A 25679-nucleotide genomic window follows, 5' to 3' on the forward strand; every position below is an offset into this window, starting at 1 on the left:
TTACAGAAGAGGTAACTGAGACCTAGAGAAGCAAAGCGACTTGCCCAAGGTCACACAGCGGACGCGGAGCGGAGCCGGGATTAGACCCCGGGTCCTTCGGACTCCCAGGCCCGTGCTCTGTCCGCTGAGCCGCTCCGCTTCAAAGGCTGAGAAATGTGAAGAGACTCTCAAAGACCGAGAGATGCGCAGACGATCTCGAAGACCGCGAGAAGCGGAGAGAGCCACAAAACCTGAGAAGTGGGTAGTCGCCCACAGAGGCTGAGAAAAGGGTAGCCACTAAGACTCACTTGGCTTGCGCTTCCGCCTGCATGAAGATGAACTCCCATTTCCGGGCAAAAGCTCTCTGCAACCTCGCCAGACTCTCCTGCAAAATTAGATAGCAAGTTTAGAAGAGGTCACGATGGATTCGACTTCCCAAATCCTGTCCTATCCCACAGATGTACAACGGGGATGAGTGGGAGAGCTGTACCTCGACTGAACCTAGAATATCAACTAGATGCTCCTGCTGGGCAGGGACGTGTCTGCTAATTCTGTGGTACTGTACTCTCCCAAGCTCTTAGTACAGTGCCGTTAACATAGTGAGCGCTCAGTAAATATCACTGATTGACGGATTGATTCCTGCTTTTGAAACCTAGTTCGTTGTGGGCAGGGAATGTGTCTGTTTATTGTTACTCGGCACACAGTAAGCACTCAATAAATAAGATTGAACGAACGAACTAACCTAAACCTGTCCCCAGTGGGGTTTTTTTACCTGCACATAGGAAAGCTTATCTGAATAACAATAATAATACCAATAATGGTATTTGTTAAGTGCCAAGCACTGTTTTAAGTGCCGGGGTGGATACGATTCAATCAGGTCGGACGCATCCCTTTCCCACAAGGGGCTCGCACTCTAAGGAGGAGGGAGTAAGATATAATCCCCATTTTACAGATGAGGTAACTGAGGCACAGAGAAGTTAAGTGACCTGCCCAAAGAGCAGGCACATGGCAGAGTCAGGATTAGAAACCAGGTCCCTTAACCCCCAGGCTGATCTTCTTTCCGCCAGGCCACGCTAACTGATTTTGTTAAAGTACAATTAGAAACAAACCACTGCCATACCGCCTAAGACAAGTAGCGTCATTTTTCAGGATTATGCTAGTATCAGTCAGTGGTATTTATTGAGTGTTTTCCATGTGCAAAGTACTGCGCTGAGCGCTCGGGAGAGTACAGCAGAGTTGGTACACACATTCTACCAACTAGTAGGAGCCAAGAACACCAGACGCAACTGCAGGTGAAGGAAGAGGAAATGATCAGTCACGGCAGCCTTGCTGAAGATTTGATTCCCAAGCCATTTCTCCAACGCCCCCTCGAATGACAGCCGATCTTTATTCTCCCATTCCCGCTTTCTCTACCGCTTCCAGCATCCTAATTTCAGTACTCTCTAAACTGCTGAACACCGGAGGAGAGTAAAATCGGTTTCTTCGGGAGAACTGTCTGCTGACTACTTTAGCAGCCTGTCTTTGGGGTCTCTGTGGGCAGGGAATGTCTTTGTGATATTGAATCGTACTCTCCCAAGCGCTTAGTACAGTCCTCTGCCCACAGTAAGCGCTCAGGACTGACGGACTGACTGAACTTCACCCGGAAGGGAAGATTTTTTGGTGCCTCAAACTATTTCCTCAACTATCTGTAATCTATTTTAATGTCTGTCTACCCCTGTAGATTGTAAACTCCTTGGACTGAGTCTACCTACCCCTTCGTGTTGGGCTTTCTCAAGGCCTTTACACTGTGCTCTGCATGCAGTAAGCGCTCAATAAATGCTACTGATCGTCTGATTAAACTTTTAGCCTGGGGTACTCAGGACAGTTAAGCATTGCTCGTTTGCTACTGTTTGGAGCCGGGGTGGGGTGTGGAATCGGTAAATCAACCCCTGGTCAGCGGGGAAAGTCGAGTGGGACAAGCCAAAAAAAGTGTTCCACCTCTTTCCTCACAGCGGGACCCCTCGCCCACGTCCCTCCTCTGGCCTGGAACGCCCTCCCTCCTCGTATCCGACAGACGATGGTCTGTCCCCGTCTTCAAGGCACATCTCCTCAAGAGGCCTTCCCCAGCTTTAGTCCTCCTTTCCTCTTCTCCCATTCCCTTCTGTGTCGCCCGACTTGCTCCCTTTATCCATCCTCCTTCCCAACCCCACTGCATTTATGCCCATTTCTGTCCGTCTAAAGAATTCATTTATTTAGACTAATGTCCGTCTCCCCCTCTAGACTGTGGCCTCGCTGTGGGCAGGGAATGTATCCATTTATTGTTCTGCTGTACTCTCCCAAACCCTTATCGCTGTGCTTTGTACACAGTAGGTGTTCAGTAAGTACGACTGAATGAACGAATGGATGGATGTACTCACCGCTTCGTAGTCTGCCAGTTCCAGCCGGGCTTTGTTCTGCATTGTTCGTTTGCAGAGGTAAACGGCTGAAACACAGACCGACAGTGCATTAGTTCTTGTCTGCTTTCCTTAGCAAGGAAGAAGTACAGGCACATATCCTGAGAAGCGCTGACTGTGTGCAGAGCACTGTATTGAGCGCTCATCAGGAGTGCACCTGGGGTTCTTTGGTTCCGTGTGCCCTGAACACAGAAAGCTCTCATAAATGCCATTTAGCGATGGATTGACGGTTTCATCTACCTTCCTTTAAAGGGCCTGGGAGTCAGGAGGTCCTGGGTTCTAATCCCGACTCATCTACTTGTCTGCCATATGACCGTGGGCAAGTCACTTCTCTGGGCCTTATTTATCTCATGAGAAAAGGAGACTGAGTTCCTCAGTTTCCTCATTAACCTGTGAGGATAACTGGATTTTTCACTGGAGTGTTGCAGAATGGGGACAGGTTCTGGAGAGACAATATGTTTTTTCTAGTGGAAAAAACATGGATCTCGGAGTCAAGAGCCTGGAATGAATCTCAGCTCTCACACCGACTTGCTGGGTGATCTCAGGCAAGGACTTCATTTCAAATTTTTATGGTATTTTCTAAGCTGTCACTATGTGCCGAGTCATGTAATAAGCGCCGGGGGAGATACAGGATAATCAGGTTGGACACAGTCCATGTCCCACTTGGGGTTTAATGTCCATTTTACGGGTGAGGAAACTGAGGCACAGAGCAGTGAAGTGACTCACCCAAGGTCACATAGCAGACACGTGGAAGAACGGGGATCAGAATCCCGGTCCCTCTGACTCTCAGGCCCGTTCTCCCTCCACTAGGCCATGCTGCTTCTCTTTAAATTAAATACTTATCCTCTCTGGGTCAGAGTTTCCCCATCTGTAAAATGGGGATGAGGCCCCCAGTTCTCCATCCTCAGACTGTGAACCCCGAGCGGGACAGGGACTACTTCCAATCTGATGATTTTGTGTTTAACCCAGTGTTTAGCACATGGTGCTTCATAAATGGTAGCATCATTATAATTATTTTCCACTATCAATAACAATTTAAAATCTCCCCGGGCCTGAATCTCTTCTGATTGACAATTCTCTCGAGAGTTTTCCAGGAATATTTTTCTGTAGTAGCAGCTATAGGCTCTGAAAATACTATGTAAGAGGGAGGCAGTTGAACACTGACCGTATACAGACTTATGCGTGAAACTGTAATCTTGAAATATTGAAAAAGTCATTTCACAAAATGTAGTTTCCAGAGTTCGAATGGAGGTTTATCTTCCAGCCCCAAAGGTTTAATTTCAGCTCTGAGTTCCTATAAAACCCTGTTGCCATATTTTTTTCGTGAAAACTATAAAGAGATAATTACAAAGTTTCAAATAAGGGACAGAATAGATCTGGATGCTTAGTGGAAAGGCTGTAGTTTTAAAAGTCAAGTCTAAAATCGAGGTCTGAACCCTATGATTGCTGTTTTCTCTCTCTCTCTCTTTCTCTTTCCATCCCATCCTCCATACAGGGACAAAAAATATTGACAATATTTAAAAAGGCTTTTATAGAGCTTAACGGGAGACCATAGGTGAGGTTGGAGGTGGGAGAAAAAAGCAAGAAAAGAGGGGAGAGAGAGAGCGAGAGAGTCCTTGGGAAAATAGTTTCAGAACAAATTGCCAAGGCAAAAAGCAGGAAAGCAAATTCTAAGTACTGCAGCAAATTCTGAAAGAACAAATCATTTAAAAATAATTGCTAGAACTGTCTTAAACAGATAACAGAAATAATAGCTTACAAACGCGGAGGTTTTAACGAGGAGACAGCAATACCTGGTTTCCGCTGTGAAACCGGTGGCCAGGAAACCAGCGTTCTAATCCCAACTCTGCCATTAGCTGGCTGCGTGACCTTGGGTAAGTCACTTATCCCCGTAAAATGAGAATACGCTCTCTCCTCTCCCCACCTCTTAGATGGCAAAGTGAACTAAATTTAGGGCAGTGATCATTTAGAAAAACACAATCCGTCGTAAGATTGGCAGAATGGTTTCTGTCAGGGGAAATCCGTGCCTGCCTTTGAAGAGGTAAGTAAGCTCGTGAATGGAGGGGAACCATTTTTATTCTATATTTACATTCGCTACTCTGGCAAGGTCTCGCACCGAGGGATTTTAAAAATTGGACGGAATGTTCTGCCTCGGAAGAAGCCCGACAGGTTCAAAGTGGGACACGCTCCTTTCCAGAATGGAGAAGCGGGTTACCAGAGTTATCCTTAGGTGTGAAAGGTGAGACTGATCCTGGGAGTGTCTCTGGAGACAGAATCACTTGGCCCTTTTCTGGCCTCTTCCCAACGAGGTGAGTATTGCTTGGAAACCGGTGGTGAAGAGGGAAAAGTTAGGGATTTGGGCTTGAGTTGTTTTAGCAGTAGCGGTGAGGCTTCACACCGAGTCATCCACACTCTCCCGCCCTGCACTCTCCGCTGTGAGAACGATGGTAGCCCGTGGGCTCGGAAGAGAATCTCTGTGAGGCCAGAGCAGCGGACGCCACTCTGCCTTCGACCAACTCGGTTAGCCAGCGATGAGAACGGTCATCATGGCTTAGTAGGGGAAAGGAGTCGTATTTATTGAGCACTTGCTGTGTGCAGAGCACTGTACTAAGCGCTTGGGTGAGCACGGTAAAAGAATATGATGGACACATTCTCTGCCCACAGCGAGCTTACAGTCTAGAGGGGAATAGCGCGCTCAGTGGTGCCCGCCAACGTTGGCTGCTTTGACCTTGCGGTGAGAGATTGCCCTGAAAAACGCCAGGAGAGCAAATACCAAGCGATGTGAAATTAATTCAAATTAACATCTCGGTGATGAACAATCAGTCCATCGATGGGATTTACTGAGTGCTTACTCTGAGCAGAAAAATGTTCAAGTGTTTGGGCACTACAGTATAAATGACGACGGGTTTTGGCGACCAGTGACACCCAGAGAGAAGTCGTGAAATTATCCCCGACTGCCTTTTTCAATCATTCTATGAATAAATAACACTAATGACAGTGATGACATTTGATAAGTGCTAACTATGTGTCAAGCACTGTTCTAAGCACTGGGGTAGATGCAGGCTAATCAGGTTGGGTAGAGTTCGGGTCCCACCTGGGGCTCAAGGTCTTAATCCCCATTTTACAGATGAGGTAACTGAGGCCCAGAGAAGTGAAGTGACAAGCCCCAGGTCACCCAGCAGACAAATGGCGGAGCCAGATTTAGAACCCGATTCTTTCTGACTACAAGAAGACACGATCCCTACCCTCAAGGAGAGTACAGTCGAGGGAGGGAAAAACGATACCCTCAAGTGCTTAGTTCAGTGCTCCTCCCTCAGAGGATAATAATCATAATAATTATAAATAGCTGCGGTATCTGTGAAGCACTTACTATGTGCCAGGCGCTGTACTAGGCTCCGGGGTGGATTCAAGCAAATCAGGTTGGACACAGTCCCTGTCCCACCACGGGCTTACAGTCTTAATGTCCATTTGCCACATGAGGGAACCGAGGCCCAGAAAAGTAAAGTGACCTGCCCATGACCGCCGAAGGATTGCTTTACTGATGCTCAAGTAATTTATAGCTGTTATCTGCGAGAGGGAATCATGTCTTCTACTTTTACCAGAGAAGCAGTGTGGCTCGGTGGAAAGAGCCGGGGTCTGGGTGTCAGAGGTCATGGGTTCTAATCCCGGCTCCGCCACTTATCAGCTGTGTGACTTTGGGCAGGTCACTTCACTTCTCTGGGCCTCAGTTACCTCATCCGTAAAACGGGGATTAAGACTGTGAGCCCCACATGGGACAACCTGATTACCTTGTATCTACCCCAGCACGTAGCGAGTGGCACACAGTAAACGCTTAACAGATGCCATCATGTATTTATTTTTATTTTATATCGAACTCCCCTAAGTGCTTAGGAGAAGGGCAGTCAGAAAACTCCACTGACAAGAATAATGAATGGTGGCTGAAAAGCGAGCTGATCCTCAGAATCCTTCTCCTTCTTTTTAGTCTGTTAAAGGTTCCCTTTTTTTCATCTCTTTTATGGCATTTGTTAAGCTCTTACTATGTGTTCTAAGCTCTGGGGCAGATAGAAATCCCTTAAGTGGGACACAGTCCCCGCCTCACACGAAGCTCAGAATCCAAGTAGGAAGGAGAAGAGGTATTCAATCCCATTTTACAGATGAGGCAAATGAGTCAGTGAAAAGTTAAGAAACTTGCCCAGGGTCACCCAGCAGGCAGCTGACGGAGCCGGGATTAGAACCCAAGTGCTCTGACTCCCAAGCCGGTGCTCGTTCCCTTAGGCCAGACTGCTCATCGAGGCACAGAGCTTAGACTCTTTCTGGTAGATAACGGAATCGACGCCAGAACACGAAACGGGATCGAATATTGTTTGTCTGCATTTCAACAACCATGCAAAACATTGAATGTTTTCATCTCTATGAATCGTAAGTCAAAACAGATCGTTCTTTTTAACACTGTTTCTTCTCTCCCAGACAGTGGGAGAGTTCATTTGAGTTCTAGGCTTCTGCTGATGCAAGTAGTTGCTGTTTCCAGAGGAAGCACGACACCACAATGAAATTAAAGCGGAGAAAATATCGAATGGTAAAGAGATAAAGTCCAATGCATTTTCCACTCATTAAGCAAGACTTCTGGGGCTTCTTTTGCATGTGGAGGCAAGATTCGATCACGGCAACAGCTCCCCGGGATTCAACCGATCCGTACGGACAGAAGCCAACTCCATAGACACGGCTCGTTTCAGTTTGGGGTGAGTCTGTGCTGAGCCCGTGGAGAAAACCCAGAAACACCGAGGCTAATGAAATGATTAGCTGGGTTCTCAGAGGGAGGTGGGAACCCGGTTTCCAGACGCGGATAACTTTTCCCAGTCACGATACCATCCCATCTCCAAACCAGAGAGCTCAGAGATCGATGACGAAGGCAACGCAGTCTGTTTCCCAAAAAACCGCTCTTGAAAATTAGATGAGAAGAAGACCCGGACAGGGGAGGAGGAGTGGACAGTGGGACTTAGTCAATCGTATGTATTGAGCGCTTACTGCGTGCGGAGCACTGTACTAAGCGCTTGGGAGAGTACAGCAGAACAAGGGAAGCCAGTCAGTATGCAAGGATGGAGCTCCATCATCTCCTTCGGTTCATCTTTCATTTAAAGGCCCACCCTACTTCTCACACTGTGAGCCCCGTGCAGGGATAATCGTACTAATAACAATTAATAATCGAGGTATTTGCTAAGCGCTAACTAGGAGCCAAACAGTGTTCTGACCACAGGCGTAGATAGGCGGTAATCAGGTTGGACACAGTCCCTGTCCCACAGGGGGCTCACAGTCTTCATCCCCATTTTACAGATGAGGGAACTGAGGCTCAGAGAAGTGAAGCGACACAGCAGACACGTGGCAGAGCCGGGATTAGAACCCATGCCCTCTGGCTCCCACAGCCGTGGTTTTTTCCCCTAGACTATCCAGTTACTACAGAGAGTTGTTCTGAGCTGCTTCTCCCGCGTCTCCCCCCAGGATTTAGTACAGTGCTGGGCACCAAGAAAGCACTTAACAAACACCATCATCACTCACGGCCGTCAGCTCCGGATTCCCGTCCCACCTTTCCTCCCCGGGACAAAGCCCTAGTGGCCCGATCCTCACCCGGACACGAAGCGAGGCATAAAAATAGCCAGTTGGATGTCCCCTCCGCTGGACCCCTTAAGTGACTCGTTTCTGCCTGGGGATTTCACGAGCTACGATGTGAACGAGGAAGTTCAAAAGAGAGCTCCGCTGGATGAGGTCATGACCCGGAGAACAAGCCAGGGTCAGGAGTGACCGCATTAATTGAACGACCCTCCCCAACCTCCCACCCGCTCCCGCTTCCCTTAATGACGGGGGACGGGTCAGACGGACAAAACTGATGCGGTCCCGCAGATATCACGCGTCTCCCGACAGCACACCGAGGAGAGACGTCCACACTAACCGTAGTCTGTATTTTCCGGCTCCCAACAATTGGACGGCCAAAAATAGGGCGTCTGTGGAACGAAAAGAGAGAGGATACAGATTAGACAAATCAAGAATTGCACAAGAGTCGGTTTTACCATCTTTAGAGCGGCTGGTTCATTTGGGTCCGTTGTCCTTTCGGGATGCGGGGCTGAGGTGACACCGTTTGACCTTTTAAATAGGTGGCCAAAGTGGACGGGCGTTTTTCCTCCTTTTATTCGCTCTCCACCTGAACCGAGAAGTCGGAAGGCCCGGTTTGGCCACTGCCTACTGAGAGCCAACAGTGGTTGAACCATTTCCTCTCGGTGCCTCATCCGACTCGTGAAGAGGTCTGCGTTCTCAAGGGTCCCGGCGTTTCGCTTCACTGATCCAGAAGGAGGTGGAAGTCGTTTATGCAGCGTAATAATAACAACAATAATCGTGGTTTTTGTTAAGCCCTCACTACATGCCGAGCACTGTACCGAGCGCCGGGGTGGAGACGAGATCATCAGATCTCACACGGGGCTCCGGGTCTAAGTAGGAGGGAGAACAGGGATTGAATCCCCATTGTGCGGATGAGGAAACCGAGGCACGGAGAGGTTAAGCGACTCTTCAAAAGTCCCACAGTGGACAATGGCAAGATCACCCATCCATCCGGCCTCCATCTTCTGACTCTCGTGATGTCAGTGGCAACGAGTCCCTTGGTTGGACTGCAAGATGGCGGCCCTCTGGCGCACCCAGTAGCTTCAGAGGCACTGGAGGAGGATACACCGGCCGAGTGCTGACAAAGAGTCCAGTTGGATCCCGAATCGTATTCAATCAATCACCGGTATTTATTGAGCGCTTGCTGTATGCAGAGCACTGAACTAAGCGGCCGGGAGAGTACTACAGAACAATGAAAAGACACATTCCCTGCCCACAAGGAGCTTAGAGCCTGCCATTTATAGTTTTGAAAGATAACAGCATCTTTCCCAAAAGGTCACAACCTCCTTGGCCAACAGCTCCCTCGTGGTCCCTGAACAATCTATCGACCGATGGTATTTATCGAGCGCTTACCGTGTGCAGAGCACTGTACTAAGCGCTTGGGAAAGCCCAGTACGGTCAAGCTAATAGACGCAATCCCTACCCACGAGGAGGTGACATCTCCAGGACGAAAAGGACATAATCGGCTAAAATTTCACATCGTCCTGGGGGACGATGCCCAACTTAGTCTTCCGAGACGCCATTCTACTTCGAAACCATTCCAAGTATCACCCGGGAGAATCTTCTCTTCCTTTACATCTTGCTTCTTAAACCTCGCGTTCAAAGCAACTCACAGATGGAATCGTGCCTGGTGCTACCGTACTCTCCCGAGAGCTCTGCCCAACGTTCTGCGCACCTTAGGGGGCTCAGTAAACATCCCCGATTGATCGATCGATTAGGATGACCCTCCTCCCCGGAATAGCACTAAATCGTTCACTCGGTTGCCTCTGGAGAGAGTCGTTTGAAATCTAAATAGAACAATCATCATTAGTGTGAATGGTGCTGTGAATGATAACTCTGATAATGAATCATAATTATGAGTGATAACTTGAGGATAATCTATTCATAGCGATAATGGGATTCACCTCGATCTCACCGGTTTGTCTAAGCAGAAGGAGGAATGAACAGAGGCATTTCTTTGCCCCCAAAATGCTTCTGCAAGGAAGGATCGGAAAACATTTCCATAATTTGGTACTTACTTGGAAACGGTAAAAAGTGCTGTCATCCTTTAGCGTGAGAACGTGATCTGAGATGGGAAAGAAATAGCCATGGGCTGCCATTAAAGTTCCCAGATGCAAGGCCTCCACTGGTACATGGAAAGAAAGAAAAAAAAAAAACCAGAGAGAACACAGATGAAAGCTTTTATGTCTTGGATATACAACCAGGAAGAGATTCCGTCTCGTTTCCTCCGATCACACCCCACAGTCTAAGCTCTCCGCATCCTGAAATCACGGCCTTTTGGGCTGGATTTGCTCTACCATCACCTGAAAGGTTGATGCTTCTATTAAAAGTCTTTTGACCTGATCTTTTTGCTTCCCTTACCATCGCGGCGTAATTCTCTCCCTTGTCGGATGACTAAAGGAAGCCCAAGAAATAACATTATTCATCAGATCAAGCGTCCAGTTCATTCATTCATTCAATAGTATTTATTGAGTGCTTACTATGTGCAGAGCACTGTACTAAGCGCTTGGAATGTACAAATCGCAACAGATTTGTACATTCAGTTCCCCGGAATTGTCTCGGAGAGGTACAAGATATAATAATGGTGGTATTTGTTAAGCGCTTACTATGTTCCAAGCACTGTTCTAAGCGCTGGGGTAGATACAAGGTAATCAGGGTGTCCCACGTGGGGCTCTCAGTCATAATCCCCATTTTACAGATGAGGTAACTGAAGCACAGAGAAGTTAAGTGACTTGCCTAAGGTCACACAGCCGATAAGTGGCGGAGCCGGGATTAGAACTCACGTCTCCATCACCTCGCCCCTTCCTACCTCTCCTCCCTTCTCTCTTTCCACCGCCCACCCCGCACGCTCCGCTCCTCCGCCGCCCGCCTCCTCGCCGTCCCTCGGTCTCGCCCGTCCCGCCGTCGGCCCCCGGGCCGCGTCCTCCCGCGGTCCCGGAACGCCCTCCCACCTCCCCTCCGCCAAACGGATTCTCTTCCCCTCTTCGAAACCCTACTTAAAACTCACCTCCTCCGAGAGGCCTTCCCAGACCGAGCTCCCCTTCTCCCTCTACCGCCCGCCCTTCACCTCTCCGCAGCTAAACCCTCTTTTCCCCCCATTTCCCTCCGCTCCTCCTCCTCTCCCTTCCCCTCCCCTCGGCCCTGTACTCGTCCGCTCGACTGTATATATTTTCGTCACCCTATTTATTTTGTTAATGAAATGGACATCGCCTCGATTCTATTTAGTCGCCATCGGTTTTTACGAGATGTTCTTCCCCTCGACTCTATTTATCGCCATCGTTCTCGTCCGTCCGTCTCCCCCGATCGGACCGTGAGCCCGCCAGACGGCGGGGACCATCTCTATCTGTTGCCGACTCGTTCATTCCAAGCGCTTAGTACGGTGCTCTGCACATAGTAAGCGCTCAATAAATACTATTGAATGAATGAATGACCTCTGACTCCCAAGCCCGGACTCTTTCCAACAAGCCACGCTGCTTATAGAGAATGATTGGAAGAAGGAGAATGATTGTGAAGCAGTGTGGCCTAATGGACAGAGTACAGGCCACCACATGTCCGCTGTGTGACCTTGGGCAAGTCACTTAACCTCTCTGGGCTGGAGTTCCCTCACCGGTCAAATGGGGATAACAATAATAATAATGTTGGTATCTGTTCAGCGCTCACTACGGGCAGAGCACTGTTCTAAGCGCCGGGGTAGATACAGGGGAATGAGGTTGTCCCACGTGAGGCTCCCAGTCTTCATCCCCATTTTACAGATGAGGGAACTGAGGGACAGAGAAGTGAAGTGACTCGCCCACAGTCACACAGCTGACGAGGGGCAGAGTCGGGATTCAAGGATGAAGGCACTGCACTGAGCGCTAGGGTAGGACACCTGGGACTCAGAGTCTAACATGGAGCAAACAACAAGGTGGTGAATCCCCATTTTACGGATGAGAAAACTGAGGCACAGAGAAGCAAAGTGACTCGCCCCAGGTCACGCTGCAGGCGCGCGGCAGAGCCGGGATTAGAACCCACGCCTTCTGCCCGAAACCCTGCGTAACGGGCCTCCGGAAGGCTTCCCTGGCCTGCGGAGAAACTTCGTTTTCGCTTTTCTGTCTCCGGCACCGGAGGAAAGGTAAGAGGTTTCGCTGAGGAGCTTTGACGGCAGCTATTTGCTTCCATCTCACTCTTCTTGTTTTTAATTTGGCTGTAAAATGCCAGCGGGAGAAGGATTGAGGTGTGAATGAATGCTGCTAACTTGGCACTCCGAGGCGGCTGATGGCTCTGTCCCTCAGTGACGTTCTGAGTCACTCATTTCCCCGCTGGGCACCAGATGAGCCCGGTCCCCCGGTAAAGGGGCTCGGGAAAATCAAGCAGACGGCACGGGCTGGGTGGTGGGTCTTACGATCGTTTTCATCGCTCGCTCCTCTCACCAAACTGAGAAGCTGCATGGCGGAGTGGACGGAGCACAGGCCCGGGAGTCAGGAGGTCACGGGTTCTCATCCCAGCTCTGCCACTCGCCTGCTTTGTGACCTTGGATAAGTCACCTCTCTCCCCCGATTAGACCGTAAGCCCGTCAGAGGGCAGGGACCGTCTCTATCTGTTACCGATTTGTCCGTTCCAAGCGCTTAGTACAGTGCTCTGCACATAGTAAGCGCTCAATAAATACTACGGAATTAATAATTGAATGGCCCTCGATTCCCTCGTCTGCAAAATGGGGATTAAGACCGTGAGCCCTGTGTGGGACAGGGACTGTGTCCAACCCGATCAGCTGGTTTCTGCCCCAGCGCTTAGGACAGTGCCCGGCACGTGCTTAACAAATACCACAATTATCAATATAATATAATTATTAACATGGGTCCCTGGGATTTCTGCATCCCTATTCAGGGTGAACGAGAAGCAGCACGGTACGGCGGATAGAGCGCGGGTCTGGGCGTCAGAAGGCCCTGGGTTCTAATCCCAACTCCGCCACTCGTCTGCTGTGCGATCTTGGGCAAGTCACTTTACTTCTCCGTGCCTCAGTTACCTCATCTGAAAATGGGGATTGAGACTGTCAGCCCAGCGTGGGACTGGGACTGTATCCAACCGGATTTGGTGGCATCCAACCCAGCGCTTAGTGCAGTGCCCGGCGCGTAGTAAGGACTCGACGAATACCACAGTTATCATTAGGGAAATGGAGACATAGAGAGAGGGTGTCACTCGTTCAAGGTCACAGGACAGAGTGGAGGCAAAATTAAAATTACGGGTCCTGGCCGAAGTCCTCCCCAAACCCCATTGCCGCCAGGGAGCCTTCCCCGAATGATTCACATCGCCTTTAAATTATTTTATCTGCATTACCGTCTACCTCTGCGGGACTGAACTCTCCCAAGCTCTTAGCGCAATGCTCCGCACGTAGTAAGCACTCGCTATAGACCGTTGATTGATCGAGTGGACCTTCCAAGCCAAGAGTTTAACGAGTCCGCTATTCCACCAGATTTATCCACCCTTGGATAGCGCACCAGATGGCAGAGCAATATTACACATCTCACTAATTAATCTTCCCTTCCACGCACCTCTCCACCCACGCAACTAAATGAAGTTCAGCCTGGGAACCCAGAACGGAACGTTAACACCTCTTGGTCTCTGAAACGAGAAGGATGTCACCTAACTCCCGGCACTTCAACCCGCCGGTAGTCACCCCTGTAGATGTGTAAAATGTGTGTGTCTGTGAGTGTGTGTGTTTTGGGGGCTGCGGGGGGATGAAAAGAGGGTGGGGCTTTTTAAAAGAGAGAATAGGAGTGAGGCTAGTGAGAAGAGTGGAATTCTCGATAAATCCGGCACCCTGGCTTCACCTCTAACAGAATTCTGGCCCCGGCCGCCTTGTTCGCCAGGAGGTGAGGGAGCGAGGGAAGAAAGACACAAGCTGTTAGCTAGTCAGTCGATCGTATTTACTGAGCACTTACCGGGTGCAGAGCACTGTGTTAAGCACCTGGGAGAGTGCACCAGAACAATTAACAGACGCCTTCCCTTCCCACAGCGAGCGTGCGGCCTAGCTTACGGTCTAAACGCCGGCCAGCTCCGACATCGATCTCCCAACTTATCTGGAAGAAGGCTCTCACCCCTGTCTGAACACAGAGCCGTCCTGCGATCAGTGATCAAGCTGAACGCTTCTCGATAGTCAAGTTCCCAGCACGGGCTCTTGATCGGATTGAATCTACCCCAGCGCTCCGTACAGTGCTTGGCACGTACGAAGCATTTGACGGATACCACGACAGAAGCAGTAACGACGATGGCACACAGTGACAACCCGAACAAGAATTATAACGTACCGAAGGGGCCGTTAATGTCCACCCAGCCTGAAAACTGCCCAGGCAGTTTCTTGTTTGGAAAGGTGAAGCTCTCCAATACTGGCATAGATTTATTTGCCCTCCAGTGGCACAGCGGCTGGAGGAAAAGAATTCTTTCTCCTTTCCCCAGCACACCACTTTCAATTCTAACACGGCTACTTTGGGTAAGACGGCCCGGCTTCTTCATTTATTCATTCGAGACAGTAAATCCGTGGTGGGTAGGGAATGTGTCTGTTAATTATTGTATTGTACTCTCCTAAGCGTTTAGTAGAGTGCTCCGCACACAGGAAACGCTCAATAAACAAACATGAATGAGATACGATTGAATTCGTTCATTCATTCGTTTGCTCACTCACTCATCAGTATTTACGACTGCCTCCCTTGCACAGCACTAAATTACTACTAATAATAATTGTGGTATTTACTAAACGCCTCCTATGTGTCACAGACTTGTGCTGATATGGTTCAGTGGAAAGAGCCCGGGCTTGGGAGCCAGAGGTCGCGGGTTCGAATCCCGGCTCTGCCACTCGTCAGCTGTGTGACTGTGGGCAAGTCGCTTAACTTCTCTGGGCCTCAGTTCCCTCCTCTGGAAAATGGGGATGAAGACTGGGAGCCTCACGTGGGACAACCCGATGACCCTGGATCTACCCCAGCGCTTAGAACAGTGCTCGGCACATAGTAAGCGCCTAACAGATACCAACATTAAGCACTGGGGAGATGCAGATAACCAGACGTGACACAGTCCTTGTGTCATACGGGGCTCACGGCTTAGTGGCTAGAGCCCGGGTCTGGAGTCAGAAGGTCATAGCTTCCAATCCCCACTCTGCCACTTGTCTGCTGTGTGACCTTAGTTAAGTCACTTCACTTCTCTGGGCCTCAGTTACCTCCTCTGTAAAATGGGGATTGAGACCGTGAGCCCCACGAGGGACAGGGACTGTGTCCAACCCGATTGGCTCGTAACCACCCCAGAGCTTAGTACAGCACCTGGCACGTAGTAAGTGCTTAACCAATACCACAGTTATTATTATTACTACAATTGAAGAACTGGAAAAAGCAGGCACCTTATCACATTTTACAGATGAGGCTCAGAGAGGTTACCTGAGTCACCCGAGGTCACGCAGCAAGTGAGTGGCAGAGCTGGGATTAGAACCCAAGTTTTCTGACTCTTTCCAGTAGGCCAGGCACTTGGGGAAAAAAAATTAAAGGACATGATCTTGTCCTCAAGAAGCTTACGATCTAATGGAAGAGGAAATCCAAATTGTATACAGTGGAGACAGGGGCATAAAAGGTTTCATTGCTCTCCACATGGTAATAATATAAGATGTTGGTTTTGTTTTACTCGCCTTTATTACTTCACTACTCGTAGGCCATTGACAGCTCCGCTATTCAGAGACTTTCATAATACCCTGAACTAAAATAGCTCTGTTATTTTTTCAAAGAACGCTCATATCAGTCATTTTGTTTGGTTCCTGCCACAATCCTCTGAGGTCGGGAAAGGCAGGTATCAATTATCCCCGGTGAGAACGTTCCTTAATTTTTTAAGATGGTATTTATTAAGTGCTTACTATGTGCTAAGTGCTGGGGTAGATACAAGAGAGCTAAAGGGAGCACAGATCCCGTCCCACACGGGGCTCCCAGTCCAAGAGGGAAGGAGAACAGGAATTTAAGCCCCATTTTACAGTTGAGGACACTGAGGCATAGAGAAGTGACTTGCCCAGGGTCACCCAGCAAGCACTCGGCAGAGCCGGGATTAGAACCCAGTTCCTTTGATTCCTCCGGCCCGGGTTCTTTCCACTAGGCCACGCTGTTTCTCAGACACCGTCCCGAATCAGTCGAGCAAACAATTCACGGGATTTATGGAGCACTAGCTATGTGCAGAGCACTGAATCAATAAATCAATGGCATTGATTTAGTCACCTCTCAGGGTCACACTGGAGAGTTTCCAGTACTCTCCCAGTCTCGGTTACGGGAGGGAGAGTCGAGCAGGGGCCTGTCCGTTCCACTCCTAGAGTGGCTAGCGAGCGGCGGGCCATCTGCTACAAGTCAAAACTCACCCGCGCTGGGCATCGGCGGCACGGGAGAGAGTCGAGGGCGGAGATTTGAGTTTCCTGCGCGGAAGGCGGCAGTGGTAAACCACTTCAGGACTGTTACCAAGAAAACTCTCTGGATCCACTACCCGAACGACTGCAGATGGAGAGCGGGGCGTTCCGGGAGAGATGCGTCCGAGGTGTCGCCAGGCGTCGGAAACGACTCGACGGCATAAGATCGATTTAGTGCTTGCTATGTTCAGAGCACTATACCGAGTGCTTGGAAGAGTTCACTAAGACAGAGTTAGCAGGCATGTTCCCCGCTCTCAACGAGCTTACGGTCTAGAGGGGGAGGTGGACGTCGGTATAAATAATTTACGCTGTATAATTTAAAGGTACGTTCATTAGGTTTGGGAAATTAGGGACCATCCCTGCCCTCAAGGAGCGAACTACCTAGCTCCCAGTGAAAATTCTGGGGGTAGTAGGTGGATGAAAAACTCAACAGGCGGTCTCTCCATCTGCTCGTCTTTGCAGGCACCAGAAGGAAAGGAATATTGGCGATGGACTCCAGCCCACCATCACCCCAGTTCGGCTCGAACAGCTGCTGCCTACGGGATTCGCGGATGAAAATAATACGAAGCTCAATCTGTTTGGCACCGCGTCCGGGAGGCTCATAAAAATAGCACGAGGTAGGCCTCACCGGTTGGTCGGCAGCTCGGGAGCGAAAGGAGATTCAAGGGACGCGGTGTGGCCTAATGGAGAGAGCCCGGGCCCGGGAGGCAGAGGACCTGGGTTCTAATCTCACCCCTCCACTTTGCGGTATCTCTTCGGCGCCTACCACGTGCCAGGCTCCGTACTAAGCACCGGGGTGGATGCAAGCAGATCGCGTCGGACACAGTCCCTGTCCCAGTCACGGGAAGATTAGGAGAGGGAGTACGGATGGTTCAGCATCGCCCATCCCCACTACTGGAAAAAGAACAAGCGTCTGCTTAGGAGAGACCCTTTGGAAGGGAGATCGCACGGATAATAAGTTCATTTAGGGCAGAGATCACGCTACGACCTCTACTGTATTATACCCTCTCAAGGGTTTAGTGCAAGCATCAGTAAATGTCACTGAATTTCTGATTGCCATCCCCTGGTTGGTACTTGCCCTGCCAATTGAAGACTGATGGTTCGATATTTATTCATTTTGTGAAGCTCTTCTGTGCCTCTCTGCAGATGTGGTCTCTGGCTTCCGGTGGAAGCCCAGAGGCTTTTGGAAGACACCACATTTGTCTGCATAACGGCCTCTGCTCCGTAATTGCCCCCACCCTGATTTTTAAGCAGGAAATAAAAGATTATTTGGGCGGCCGATCCTGAACGGTGATAGTCGAGTCCAAAGGAGGAAGGAGGAGAAAGAAGAGGAGGAGGAAGAGGGGTAAAAGGGTGAAAACGCCATCATACAGCAGGAGGCGGGAGCTCACCCCGCCACTTGTCTGCTGTGTGACTTTGGGCAAGTCACTTTGCTTCTCTGTGCCTCGGTTACCTCATCTGTAAAATGGGGATTAAGACTGTGAGCCCCACCCGGGACAACGTGATAACCTTGTATCTCCCCCAGTGCTTAAAACAGTGCTTGGCACATAGTAAGTGCTTAACAAATATCATCATTATTGTTATTATTTTAAGACCGAGAGGCAGGGGAGGGGGAGAAAACCGGTGAGAGCCTGAAAAGCGGTGAGAGGAAGAATGGAAATTATTTAATTAAAACTGCTAAGAACTGTGATAGAGGAGGAGAAGGTGAGAGAACAAAGAGTTAGGGGCTGAGATAATTCTCCGTGTGCGTGCTGCATGCAGGACTTGTGAGTGTGCAGTAGAAGTGAAGAGATGTGATCTCAAGGGCCCTTATACCTTCCTCTTCTTCCTCCCCTCCTCACCCCCCCCTTTTTTTTTCTTCTAAATTCCTCATTGCTCCATTGAACTCCCAATTTGTTGGCCCCACTTAACTGTTCCACAAATTGTGCAAAGAAGTGGGGCGATTCTGAGAGGACGAGTGGCATTCTGATCTTATCCGTGCCTGTTGCAAGGAAGGGCTTTCATCGTGTTTTAGTTGGCAGGGCTGAAGCATCAGCCACCACTGCACAAAGTCATGATGGGCGGGAAAAGTCTCCCATGTGGTTCTCTTACACGCACACGCACATGGCCACGACACCTGGAATCCTGATCCAGGGGCTTGGCAGCAGGGAACGTGGCGGTTATATTACTATATCTTAGTCTCCCAAGCGCCTGACCGACCGACTCAGTCCATCTCCTCTGACTGCCTTTTCACTTAGAATGTCACCTCGCAGGATCTCCGAGAATTCTCTCCTTGAAACAAAGGCGGTAATTCCGGTCACTTCTCCGCCTCCTCGCTCCGGCCTGAAGATGAATGGGGTAATATCCTTGTAGCGTTTGGACCGCTCTGACTGCAGGATGGCATTAAACTAAGAAACATTATTTTAAAGACGGGCAGGAGCAGATGAAGGAAGAGGAAGGAGTTGATGATGAAATTTTCCAGGCTAAAGAGTCGGCAAGAGGGTAGAAAAAGCGGGCAAATTGAATATACACTCAGAAGCCTAAGCCGGTGCCCGGTGAATATTGTTTGGCCTCCAATAATGCACTCGCTGCATCCGCGGTCACTCGAAGGTCTTAGTTCCACTCACTCGTTCACGTGCATTTTCCAGCAGATGGCTTGCTGCCATCTCCTTGCTTCTCTGGAGAGATGAAGCGGTGGTACGGTCTCGAGGCCAAAACCATAAATAATAGGCTAGTCAGACAGGTAATCGAATTTATTGAGCATTTACTACGTGCAGAGCACCGTACTAAGTGTTTGGGAGAGTATAATAGGACAGTAAAGAGATACGTTCCCTGTCCGCAACGAGCTGATAGACTGGAGGGGGAGACAGACATCAATATAAAGAAATAAACTACCGAGAGGTACAGAAGTGCTGTGGGTTGGGAGAGGGGGTGAATAAAGGGAGGAAGTCAGGACGGCACAAAAGGGAGCGGGAGAAGAGGAAAGGGGGGATTAGGCGGGGAAGGCCTCTTGGAGGAGATATGCTTTCGATAAGGCTTTGAAGAGAGTCACTGTCGGATATGAAGAGGAAGGGCGTTCCAGAATAAATCAGAATAAATAAACCGGCTGCCCAGCTGGTCACACATTCGACCGCAAGTACTGAGAAAGGCCCAAAGAAATATGTATATGCTAAAGAGGTGGCTTTTGGGTTGATGTGATTTGGGTTTGGGGCCTCAATCGGGGTAGGATGGTTGGAGGATGTGAGAGAAATTTCAGAGCCGGGGTGCCTGGCACATAATAAGTGCTTATTATTATATTATTATTCTTAATACAACAGTTATTATTATCATTATCAGTGTACTCTCCCAAGTGGCTGATTGACCGACTCTGTGCATTCATGAAGTACTATTGAAAGATAGTACAGAAGCAGTACAATATAAATAGTAGTTTCAAGCACATTAGCTTAAAGTGTTCTGGTTTGACTGGGCTACGAATTATTCCGCATTAAAAAGTTACGATTTGTTTTAATTGTAGAAGTATGTTTTATTCAGTCAAGGGATTTTATTTTATTTTTTTTTTGCAAGCTGCTTCCCAGACTGCCTTTGGGTTTAGAGTAATCATTACCAACAGTGACTAAACAAATGAATAACGATTTCAGGTTGAAAGAAGCACTAATCATTATTTAGAACAGAACGGGGAAGCTGACTCAAGGGGGAAATGAAATTTTTAGGAGTGAGAGGATTCACAATTCTACAGTGGCCCTACGTCTTGCGAGTTTCTTTCTCCCAAGCAGCAGGAGCAGCAGAAACCCCTGCCGGGGTCATGGTGAATTAGAGCATTTCCTCAGTGGGATTTGAGTTGGAATACCACTGACAAGAGGCAGGAAGATATACCCCGGCAGGGACCGTCCATTTGATCGTAAACCCCGTGACGGAGTAGATACCAGATAATCAGGTTGGGGACATGGAGCTCACAGTCTAAGTAAGAGGGAGTAGGATTTAATCCCCATTTGACAGATGAGGTAACAAAGACACGCAGAAGTTATGTGACTTCCCCAAGGTCGCACAGTAATCACGCAACAGGGCCGGGATTAGAACCCAGGATTAGAACCCCCAGAGGGCAAGAATCTCGTCCTTTTTTTTTAATGGTAATTGTTAAGCGCTTATTCCGTGCCGGACACTGCACTAAGCACTGGCGAAGATACAAGCTGATCGGGTTGGATGCAGTCCACGTCCCACGCAGCGCTCACCCTCTTAATCACCATTTTACGGATGAGGTAACTGAGACACGGAGAAGTGAAGTGATTCACCCGAGGTCATGCAGCGGACAAGTGGCAGAGTGGGATTAGAACCCAGATCCTCGGCCCTTCAGGCCCGTGCTCTTTCCAGCAATTGCGCTGCTCCTTATTTCTCACGTCTTTCGCTTCTGCAGTCCTCCGCCAGTCTCTGCACGGAGTAGAAGTTCTCAATCCACCTCACTGACGAAGATACAGGGAGTCCAATTCTAGCCCTCTTCACGGTAACATAGATGCAGCGTGGTGCAGTGGATAGAGTAGGGGCCTGGGAGTCAGCAGGTCATGGATTCTAATCCTGGCTCCTCCATGTGTCTGCTGGGTGACCTTGGGCAAGTCATTTCACTTCTCTGTGCTTTAGATCCCTCTTCTGTAAACTGGAGAGTGTGAGCCTCTTGTGGGACAGGGACTGCGTCCCACCCAATCGGCTGGTACCCGCCCCAGCACTTAGAACAGTGCCGGGCATATAGTAAGCACTTAACAAATGCCATTATTATTAATATCTTTGACTCCTCTGGCGCAGTAGCCGGACTGAAAAAAAAAAAAAGCTCTACTTTAGAAAGTCATTAAAGGAGCTTAAAGGGGATAGTTTTAAAATAACCCCGAAATTCAACGACGCTCTACTAATCCCTTATTACGGAGGATTGACGGCACGCGAAACTGTAGGGCAGCAGGAGTGAAGATGGACGGGGTGAGGTGGATAGGTCAGTCAGAAGGAATGACCTCTACTATTACTACTAAGGATTTGTTCACGGAAGTACCTTTTTCTACAGGAGTGTAACTGGGTTGTAAAAATACAAACATGGACAGAGTCGCCCAAGCCAAGTTTTCATCCTGCCTAACTCACCCCCTGCCGGATTAACTAGCGGCAGATTATCGTTCCCTCACTGGGGAAGGTGAAAAATCGCCCGGCTCGTACTAAACAGGGCTGGCTGGTAGATCTCTCCATTCCCTCTCCGAGAAGGATTTATAACTTAATTTCAAACGCTAAACAAGCGAAGCGTTCATTCCTACTGCAAATCACCCTTTCAGATCCATTACGGCTAATTATCGCCTACTTGTGAATTATGTGGAATGATTATTTTTAACGAATTTAGTAGGCTTGGAACTCTTTCATCTCTGGTGGCTATTTCTGGATCGTGCCTGCAGTCTTAAATTTACCCACTGAAAGCAAATCCTGTTTTGAACCCATTTATCCCCTTAAGCTGTAAAAATGCTCCTCGAGTCAGAAACTCTTTGGTTCTCAGTGATAGAGGCCAATAAAGGACTCCGAAAAATCTAACTATTTGTCCCGGGGCTATAAAACTTCCCCGTCCGGTAAGGTAGCTGCTGTTATTTTTCTCAAGATCCGTAACGTAGGTGAACTTTTCCTCTTGGATTTCGCCTTCCTCCTTTCAAGGAGTGACGTGATGGTACTTTCGGGTATTTAAGTAAGCGTTTCCATCCTTCTTAGCTAAAGTAGGTTTAGTGTTTGGGCTCTGAATGCCTGCTGTAAGGAATAGAGTCTCCATGTAAACTGTCTCGTAATAATAATAATAATAACAATTATGGTACTCGTTAAGTGCTTACCGTGTGCCGAGCACTGTTCTGAGCGCTGGGGTAGATACAAGTTAATCAGGTCAGACACAGTCCTGTCCCACATGGGGTTCACACTCATCCCCATTTAAACGATGAGGGAACTGAGGCACAGAGAAGTGAAGTGACTTGCTCAAGGTCACACAGACATGAAGAGGAACAGGGATTAGAACCCAGACCCTTCTGACTCCCAATATCATGCTTTATCCACTAAGTCGCACTGCTTCCTCTTCCAGTCCCGTGGGAATTCATCGTATGATATTTAATCGAAAAAACAGCGGGGCCTGGCAGAAAGATCATGGGCCTGGGAGTCAGAGGGTTCTAATCCTGGCTCTGCCACCTGCCTGTCGGGTGACCTTGGATAAGTCACTTCATTTCTCTGTGCCTTGGTTTTCTCATCTGTAAAATGGGGATTCAATACCTGTTCTCTTTTGCTTTAGATAAATGCTATCGCCCTCTTCTAAAAAAAAAAAAAATCTGGACCCCACTGAACCATTCAGCTATCTCATCTCCCTCCATGCATTCCTGTTCAAACTCCTCAAAAAGGATTTACAAGTCCACTGGCTCCGCTGCCTTTCTTCCAGCTCCCTTCTTGACCCATTAGACCGTGAATCCCATGTGGGACCGAGACTGTGCCCAATCTGCTTATTTCGCATCTTCCCCAACACTTAGTATAGTGCTTGGCACAAAGTAAGTGCTTGACAAATACCACTACTCTTATTATTATTTTCATTCTATGAAATTCCTGACTCTCTATGGGGCCCTTGGTAATGCAGAGGAAGCTTGCCAGAGGTAAAACAAGACCTCACATACTTCTTTGGCAAGATCAAAACCATCTCCCTCCCACCCCGACATCCTCGTGGCTTAGTGGAAAGAACCCCGGCTTGGGAGTCAGAGGTTGTGGGTTCTAATCCCGGCTCTGCCACCTGTCAGCTGTATGATTTGGGGCAAGTCACTTCACTTCTCTGTTCCTCAGTTCCCTCATCTGTAAAATGGGGATTAAGACCGTGAGCCCCACGGATGACCTTATATCTACCCCAGCGCTCAGAACAGGGCTTGGCACATAGTAAGTGCTTAACAAAATACCATCGTCATTATTATTATTATCCTGCCCCTCATCTATCTTGGTCATTTCTTCAGATGTAGTCTCCTGCTGCCTTCCAAACCTACCACTTCTAGCTGCACCTCTGACCCGATCCCCTCTCAGTTTCGAAAAATGCCCCTTTTCCTCCCCATCATCTTAAACTGCCGACTATATGATATCCCCTTTTATTATCAGTAGTATCATCGTGCTTGTTATTATTGTATTGGTTAAGCATTGACTACGTCCAGCACCTTTCTAAGCCTTGAGGAAGGATACGGGATGATCACAAACTTGACTACTTCTACACTCTCTGCGTCATCCTCGCACTTGAATCTGTGACCTTTGGGTCTTGATATCCTCCCACCCTCAGCCCTCTGGCACTTATGGACTTATCTATAAATTATTCATTGAAATTAATGTCTGCCTCCCTCATACTGCAAACTCACTGTGGGCAGGAAACTCTGTTGTACTCTCCCAAGCGCTTAGTACCGTGCTCTGCCCACAGTAAACGCTCACTGAATGCCACGGGTGACGATAACGATTATGACGATGGTGTTGATCGATCCCCACGACCTCTTATCACTCATCGATGGTATCCGTTGAGCGTTCACTATGTGCAGAGCACCGTACTAGGCGCTCGGGAGAGCACAATACCACAGAATGAGCAGGGCACGTTCCCTGCCCACACTCTCACAGCTAAGACTCCTGTCCTGAGAGTAGTAGGATGGGTCTTGCCCCTCCCTACAACTTGAAACCAAAGTCTGATGAAAGTTAAACGGGTCAAATGTGGCTTCTGGGTGAGGGAGAGGCAACAGGTCTGTTTGACAGTCCCCTGGTCAAGGAACTTCCTTATGGACAATGGTGTCAAGGGGCAGACGTTGTCTCTGGCTACAGATGGAGGCAGCATCATTCTTCGGCCCAAAAAACCACCCTGTCTAGCTAGCCCTAGTCCGTCAATCAATCAACGGTATTTACTGAGCACTTACTGTGTGCGGATCACCGTACTAAGCACTTGGGAGAGTACAGGACAAGCAGCCGGTTTTCACGCATGGATATTCTCTCTTTCTCCCTTGCACTCTCTCTTTCCATTTCTCATTCCTCTCCCTCTCCCCATTTGTGTTTCCACCATCCTCTTTCCATTTCTCTGTTTCCATTTCCCTCTCTCACTCCCTCTCTTTCTCTCCATTTTTGTTCTCTCTCTATTTCTCTCCATTTTTGTTCTCTCCCTCTTTCTCTCCATTTCTCTGTTTCCTCTCCCTCCCTCCATTTCCCTATATTTCCCCTCAGTTGCTTTCTGTCACTCTCTCCATTTCTCTCCATTTTTCTTTTCTCTCTATTTCTCTCCGTTTATTCGTCTCCTCTCCCTCCCTCGATTTCTCTGTTTTCCCCCTCCGTTGCTGTCTGTCGCTTTCTATTTCTCTCCATTTTTGTACTTTCTATCTCTCTCCATCTCCTTCATTCCCTCTCTTTTTCTCCGTTTCCTTCTCTCACTATTTCTTTCATTTTCTCTCCTTTTCTTCTCTGTTTCTCTATCTCCCTCTCTCTCGCTCTTCCAATTTTCTCCATCTCACTCTCTCTCCCTCACTATCTCTCTCAATTCCTCTCCCTCTCTATCTTTCTTCCTATTTCCCTCTCTTCCTCTACCCCTATTTCTGTCTTCTACTATCTTTGTGCATGTGTGTAGATATATATATATATATATTTGTCTTTATGTATGCAGAGTGTGGTGCATAAATATACTTAAAGTTCATCTTATGCTGTTGCATTTGTAATTTGCAGCTTCTGGGACTGTTTGCAATTCTGCCTCAATTTTCAGACGTGCTAAGGCAAAGTGCCACTCTTCGCACTTCTGATTTATTCATTCCATTTATTTATTCATTTTTTCCCATACATTTGCAGTTGTATGTCCTCCTACTCCCACTGAGGTAAACAATTTGTATGGCCTTCCTCCCTCGTCGGTTTTGGAAGCTCTTGCCGGGCTGGGATTCCACCTCGTTTGCCTTCATTATACTCTCACAAGTCCATCACGTCCACCAAACGCTCCCAAGCGCTCAATATAGCGCTCTCCACACAGGAGGCACTCAATACTAGCTACTGATTCACGATAGCCAGTTCCCGCGGGTTCATCTAGGCCTTACCTATATATCTTTATACTCTTTTCATTAATATCTACTGAGTGCGTACTGTGTGCAGAGCACTGTACTCAGCGCTTGGGCAGAGTACCATATCACGGAGTTGATAGAACGTTCCCCGTCCACAGCGAGCTTACAGTCCAGAGGAGGTAGACGTTACTTCTTTTAGACTTTCAGACC

At 48.6% G+C, this 25679-nt stretch overlaps 1 protein-coding gene across 12 annotated transcripts in view; it reads right to left on the reverse strand.

Annotated features, from left to right (window-relative positions):
• The window catches only part of RGS7 (regulator of G protein signaling 7), a 137624-nt gene that overhangs the window by 38370 nt on the left and 73575 nt on the right, over positions 1-25679 (reverse strand). For all 12 annotated transcript variants that reach the window (XM_039914841.1, XM_039914838.1, XM_039914840.1 and 9 more), the window contains 4 exons: positions 10076-10182; positions 8356-8407; positions 2376-2440; positions 288-364 (listed from right to left, as the gene is read on the reverse strand). In XM_039914841.1, coding sequence (XP_039770775.1) covers positions 288-364; positions 2376-2440; positions 8356-8407; positions 10076-10182 — 301 coding nt within the window. The remainder of the gene's footprint in view (positions 1-287; positions 365-2375; positions 2441-8355; positions 8408-10075; positions 10183-25679) is intronic.

This window comes from Ornithorhynchus anatinus, chromosome 19 (genome assembly GCF_004115215.2).
Source record: "Ornithorhynchus anatinus isolate Pmale09 chromosome 19, mOrnAna1.pri.v4, whole genome shotgun sequence".
NCBI lineage: Eukaryota > Metazoa > Chordata > Mammalia > Monotremata > Ornithorhynchidae > Ornithorhynchus > Ornithorhynchus anatinus.